Source organism: Limulus polyphemus, unplaced genomic scaffold, assembly GCF_000517525.1.
Source record: "Limulus polyphemus unplaced genomic scaffold, Limulus_polyphemus-2.1.2 Scaffold670, whole genome shotgun sequence".
Lineage (NCBI taxonomy): Eukaryota > Metazoa > Arthropoda > Merostomata > Xiphosura > Limulidae > Limulus > Limulus polyphemus.
Genome location: NW_013666280.1, coordinates 42,595 through 49,723, shown reverse-complemented (window position 1 = coordinate 49,723; position 7,129 = coordinate 42,595). Strand labels below are relative to the sequence as shown.

At 29.1% G+C, this 7,129-nt stretch overlaps 1 protein-coding gene across 7 annotated transcripts in view; it reads right to left on the bottom strand.

The window, feature by feature from the left end:
* Nucleotides 1-663: 663 nt before the first annotated feature.
* Nucleotides 664-7,129, bottom strand: part of LOC106459861 (dolichol kinase-like) — a 36,576-nt gene continuing 30,110 nt past the window's right edge. For all 7 annotated transcript variants that reach the window (XM_022386414.1, XM_022386415.1, XM_013919533.2 and 4 more), the window contains 3 exons: nt 6,750-6,851; nt 5,023-5,100; nt 664-3,101 (listed from right to left, as the gene is read on the bottom strand). In XM_022386414.1, the coding sequence (XP_022242122.1) occupies nt 2,962-3,101; nt 5,023-5,100; nt 6,750-6,851 (320 nt within the window). In that variant the 3' untranslated portion in view covers nt 664-2,961. The remainder of the gene's footprint in view (nt 3,102-5,022; nt 5,101-6,749; nt 6,852-7,129) is intronic.

Genomic DNA, 7,129 nt, shown 5'->3' with positions numbered 1-7,129 from the left:
TGATCTTACATACATCACTAAATTAATGTGTGATGATCTTACATACATCACTAAATAATGTGTGATGATCTTACATACATCACTAAATAATGTGTGATGATCTTACATACATCACTAAATAATGTGTGATGATCTTACATACTTTACTAATAATGTGTGATAATCTTACATCAATTGTTAATGCATTGTGTTTGGATAGTTTACCCGACACTTTCAAACACTTAATACCACAGTTGCAATGAGTCATGTCACTCAGTAAAACCATCAGTGTTCAAACATGACTAGATGTAATGGGCAAATGAACAAAAAAAAAAACTGGCATGTAAGTGACCAGTGGTCAAGAAAGTAATCACTGGTAAATTACGATACATTTCTCATACATTATTTTCTTCTATTAGCAAAAAGTTAAGTTATTGGATATATCACGACAAAAGAGATATCAATATAAAGACCCCAACATACAAAAAAGGTTGTAAAAAATAAATAAAAAAGCATGCATTTCCAGGAAGAGCCATGTTACAGTTTGTGTAGGAAAGGCATGGCTGCACTTTTGTGGTATTAATCCCTGGAAGAATCTAGGTAGGATTGACCGGTTGACTCTTTGTAGGAATTAGAAGAAGAGGCAAGTAAAAAATAATATTAAGTACAATAATCATTTATTAAATATCAGTAATAAGTACACAATTTGATAGTTCATTGGTCCTGAAAATTCTGAAGTAGTTCCCCATGTAATTGAACAAATTCGTTATTGTGTCCATCATGTTAGGATTTCAGTTACTATTTGGGCACCTGCATTGCCCTACAATCCATTTACTTTTTTTTTCACACACCCAGTGTGCCTTTTGTATTGATGGTATTATTAAGAACCTCCAAAAATCTGACTCAATATTTTTATTCATGCCACACTTATGATGAGTTCATAAACAGTTAAAGAAAAATAATTTTTTTCCAATACAATAACACTTCATAATTGCCTCTTTGCAAATTAAAAAAAAATTCAAACAACTACAAAATTTTTAATTAACATACATAAACTCTAATTACTTTGTTCAAATTATTTTATTCTTTGGCAGAAACATCTTAAGTGAATCAAAACAAAAAGTATCACAATGTTCAAAATATAAATGTTAATAACCTTTTCATGCAGTGAACAAAATATTAATACACGTAATTATATAGTCTTAAATTGTTAATCTATCAGTTACATTATATACGTTTTTCTCCTATCCAGTACCTTGATCACAAAGATACCTATTTAAAACCTCATTAACTTTAAAAGATCAGTCACATAACTCTTATTTAAAAATCATTTTCCATCCTCTTTTCAACAAAACTGTCTTTCTTTAGCTGAAGAACTTGAAATATGATTTGTTTCTTTCTGTTTTATAACCAAAATGTTTCTATTTTTTGTTTACAATTTGATTAAAATACACAAGTTAGTAAATTATTAGTTATAAGTGTAGATTTTTTATGAGAATGACCTCCATGTTATATGAAATGTAGATATGATATCTAAATTCTATATTATATGGAGACTGGAAATATTCAAATTGTGGAATGTTAGACCATTGTTAAATCCATTGTGTTTCTTTAATAATTTTAAAAAATTCAAACAGATTATTGCTAATAAATACTTTTCTAAAAAGTCACTTTAATAAGCCTACCATCATCAGTTTCTCTCATTATCAAATCTGAAGGATACATTCATAACTTCCAAATTTTCTTCCCCCATTAATCCCAAAATGAATAAAGGATTAAAACCTTGCCTTTTCTGTTAATATCACATTTGTGACGATAGTGAATACGAGAATCATCCAAAAATAGATGACAAAAGTCACATCCATCGAAACTCTTAAGAATGCAGTATATCTCTAAGTCGCACTTTCTCCAACTTTATCATCTTCCCCAATGGTGAAACTGACCACACAATGAAATCTCAAAATTGATAAACAACAATGCTGATATAAAGCTAAAACATGAGAAAACTGTAAGCACACATTTTTTACTACACGGAATACAATGCATGCAATGTCTTTCAATATCTATAATAAAAACTGGCTTTAAAAGTCTGGTACACAGAAAATCACCAGAGAAAACCTTTTTTTCTTTGTTATTTTAAAACATCACAGAATCTCCAATATTCTCTACATTCCACAACTCACTATTATAGCAAGATCTTCCTATTTAAACATATTATGCTTGTGCACTTATGAACCATTTATACTTGTCTCTCCACCTACAAGGAGAGATCTGAAGACCACTAATTTTTCTCGTATTAATTAATCCTCATATTTTCTTTTTAAATTTTTTACTTCTCTTTTTCACTGATATTTTTATGTCCACTTTGTCTAACAGTATTTCATGTTAGTTTTAATTTATTACTTTGATGATATAATTTTAAAAATCCACATCCTATAGACTTAAAAGGTGTATTTTTTGAACTCCTGTCCTTCATGTAAAATAAAATACAGTTGTGACACATTATTTCTTTACTTTTCAGTATTTTATTGAAGGTAGCAGATTTTCCAAACATGTTTTAATTACTTGATTCAATTATTAGAACCAACATGATTTAACAGCTTAAAACAGAAAGGTATAAAACACTTTCTTAATACATTAACATGTAATATTGGTTAATGCATTTTATTTTCAATAATATATTTATGCCTTGGTTTGAGTTACTTCCATTGTATCAAAATTATATTATAATTTCTTTTTTAATTATTTACACAATTTTACATCATTAATTCTTATATTTACATACAATTATTAAGATGGATCCCAAAAATATCATCATTCAATGCAAATACATCATCCAGTCATAACTATAAACAACAAATGTTTAACACTAATTATGCTTACATAAAACTTGGTACAAAACATTAGCTGTTTCTGTGACAGAATATATACCTACTAACATTAATAATAAAGAACATTCATATCTGATAACCTTATACATACTCACACAAAACATAGAAGTATGTACAAAAATGTAGGAAGTACTAAGTTATCCACTTGATTGGTATGGGCTTCTAGGAGACAGCAGGCTAATGTTGCCAAAACAACCGTAGCAGTACTAAAAGGTGTTAGTACAGTTCCACCTGTAAGAGTGTATTTTTCATCAAAGACCAGACAGATTATAATGACTAAGTATAACTGAAATCACCAGATAAGTGACTAACTAGCATAATTAAGTGTTCAAACGTACACACACATGTGCAAGTATACCATATTTATTATTACTTATTTGGTCAAAAGTAAGCTAACTCTATAAAATAACATTAAAATAACCAACTAGTTAATGAAGTTTACTCTGCATAAAAAAAATGACTAGAAATACATATTGTCATGAATCAATACACTAAGAAATTATAATCTACATTAGAATTCATTGATTTATTTGACTTATCCATTGTTCATTTTATGTTTAGGTCTAATTCAATATATTATATTTACTCCTCTAAAATCATCAGTTTATGTTAATGTTAAAGTATTTATTGAAAATCTAATAATTATTATGTTACTATGTAGTTCTTTCTGGATTAAAGGAGTGTCATCAATATCTCTTGATTTTTTTCTTATTACAATAAAAAACTTAGAGCAGACTTACTACATAGCATCTAGTTCTGGCTTGAAAAATTTATATATTTGATTTAGTATTTATCACTTTCCAGGTTATGAAATAACCAGCATTTTGTTGTGAAAAACATTAAATACTTACCTTCAGTTGCATAAGTTGCCATTTATGGCTTTAAATTAAAAAACAAAACAGACAATGATTTATCATGGACCTATGATCTGACCTTTCAAAATGGCAGCACCATTACCTTTGTCAGGCTATATACTGTAATTTTTGCTAACAGTATTCTTGAGATCAGTTTATATATATGACAAATAGCTTCTTTTTCATAAATTACAGGTTCCTTTCTTTGTGTGCATTATTTGAATTGTAAGAATATTTTGCCATTGTCTCCAAACTTATTAAACCTAACTAAGCTAGCCTGATGTCTTATTATAGAAGACAATATCTGTAGCATTCAAACAAACACAAGTTAACAGATATGTAGTCTACAGAAATTTTTAGAGCTGTGCTTTGTTCCTAAGTCTTTTAAATTTCCCATTAGATTTCTTTCTTGACCCTTACTAGAGTTATAGATAGTCACCTTCTCAAGGAACTTCAAATTACAGTTCAAACTGCTTCATTTGATATACAGTTACATGAGTCTATTATTATGCTCTATCCAATCATACTTGATCTGAGCTAATACAGATATTTTCAGAGCTTAGCTTTATTAATAACTGTTCAGACCACATGCTGCGACATCATAAAGGGGCAGGAATGAACAGTTACAGTAATAAAACAACTAACAGAGAAGGAAAATCACTTAAGCAACAAGACATGGACAATTATACTATAAAGGGATGATAGTTCTAAGTAAATACAAACCATACTTTATGAAGAGCAGAAAAAACTAAAACAATAATAAATACATTCTTAACGACACAAGACTGCACATAAATAAAAGTTGGAATCTTTCATCTGTTTTTGATAAATGTTATAAAATTACAAAATACCAATTATAAAATATTTCTGAATTACAAATTGTTTAAATAGTTACGTTTACTATCCTTACTTAAATTTTGAAATTTGATATGCAGGTGTGCACTCAAGTCTTAAAAAGTCCCTAATGGTTTGGATGCAGGTAAGAATATTTTACATTTTAAATTACATAATTACTTGAGATGTTAAAAATACTCTTGACACATTACCATGCAACATAATAATTTCATTGTAGAATTGTCTACACTGCATACGTTGCAACTCTTTTTGTCATATTTCAGCTTACAATAAAAAAAAAATTCATAAAATATACCTGAATGATGATTGAAAAGAAGGAAGTATTTGATTATTTCATTCCTGTGGTCTAATTGAAATAAGATAAACATGCTATACCATTGAACATTTGACAGTAATAAAAATTATGGAAATTATAATTTAAATCAATTTTTCTGTATACTAACCCCACGGTAACAACAAGAATGTGGCAAAGAGTTGTACAACAAATCCACACAGTGTTCCTTCGTAAGTTTTTTTACTACCTAAAACACAAAGATTAGAAAGTACAAGTTACAAAAGGTCACCTATCATTTTCCTGTTCAAAATAAACTGTCACCAAGAAATAAAAAGTCTGAACTATATTTATAACTAAGCAACGTATTATAACAAAAAAAATCCTTACTTAGAATCAGCTCATTAAATGATTGCACCAATGAATAAACAGAACATAGTTGTAATATGTTTCTGACAACTTTCAATTATGACAATTGTATTCACTACTAACAATGCTTCATCCACAAACTTTCATCAACAATTTTATCACTGAATGAAAACTACCTCATACGACCACAAATTCCTCATTGAAAACCATCTAATAATTTAACATTAAATAACAGCAAACTTATCAAGAATAAAGCTAGGAGACTTCAATGGATTTAAAATATTGAAATCATCAGGGTTTTATTACAACTCTTAAAACAATAATAATTAAATAACAAATAACCTATCAATGCAAAACTCTTTCTCAATATCAAGATTGTTCTACAAGTTTTTTACTTATGTGACTACTAATTAAAAATATCTCTTAAATCTTTCACTAACAAACTAACTGGTTTAAAATTAAATAACAAACAAAGGCAATGTTTTTTTCACTATGACACTTCAAAACTAAACGACAGGCAATAAGAAAGCGAACAGTACTGCTCCCATCAATACTCTCATTATCAGGCAAGTGGCAGCACTACCTATGTAGGGATGGCTCGGACTGTTCATCGAAATAATCTCCTCAATAGGTCATCAGAACTTTACAATACTATACAGTATTTCCTTTTATAACAATATCTATGTAATTACTGAGTCACAAGTTCTGGGAATGTCTATAAATATCACAGCAAAAAGTTTGAATTTCTTGTCCTTTCCGTTGCTTCTTTTTTTATTACATGATAACTCAAAAATCAAACTAATGGTGTCAACCAATTTCACTGAGATGACATAGTTTCAAATGGATTATCTGCTTTTATAAGTATTATCAACTAATAGTAATTTAAAAAAAATTGTAATTCTAGTGTAAATGATGTTATCTTGAAGTTAGCTTTCTTACAGAAATGTGTTGTTCCTTTAAAAAGGTTAAGTACAGGGTGAACAGAAATTACCAGCTAATAATAGATATACAATAAATATTACAGTTAGAACTCCAAGTTCTGAATACAACCTTCCTATGCACTGCATTAAAAAAAGCAAACAAGTACTTTTCAAAAAAGGAAGTAAATGTAGGGATGACTGATATCAATCCTTCAAAAACAACGGAAACAAGATAGTAGAGATGGCATTTGCATCATCCCTACATAATAGCACTGGCACACAGTGTAGTAGTGTTGACAAAAATAAGATAAATTAAACTCAGTTGTGATTGAACAGTTATATACATATACTGCTCTATGTTAATTCTTGCCTGTGCTATTATGTAGGAATGATGCAAATACCATCCCTACTATCCTGTTTGCATTGTTTTTGAAGGATTGATATTGCCCATCCCTACATTTACTTCCTTTTTTGAAAAGTTTTCTTTACTTGTATTAACATAAAATTGACTGGATACTCAATAAAAACTCAATAACTTAACTGAGTTACAGTTCTTTCTTCATAAAATATCTCTAGCACATTCAACATTAAGTGAGAGTTAATAACTCACCCGACCAATAGTGTTTTCCCCACAAAGTACCTCCAACCGATGCTGCTGTGTCACCAAATCCAAGTGCTAAAACACCACTCCAAACTGGAGGGGGTATTTTTCCTGTAAACAGTCACTCACAGTGTACTTCCAATCAAGTCTCTCATTAAATCATTTCAGCTATGTTCTTTAATAACATTTTATGACCATTAGTTTAACATCTAACGTGAAAGTTTATAATAATGTTATTACAACTATCTTTTTCTTTGTAGTTTTAAGAGTTAACTATATATACAAAATGGGTATTTCCCAATCACTGGAAACAGTTCATTTGATATTTCTCAAAATCTCATGTCAAGTGAGGTATATTTGCGTGTGTGTGTGTGTGTGTGTGTGTGTGT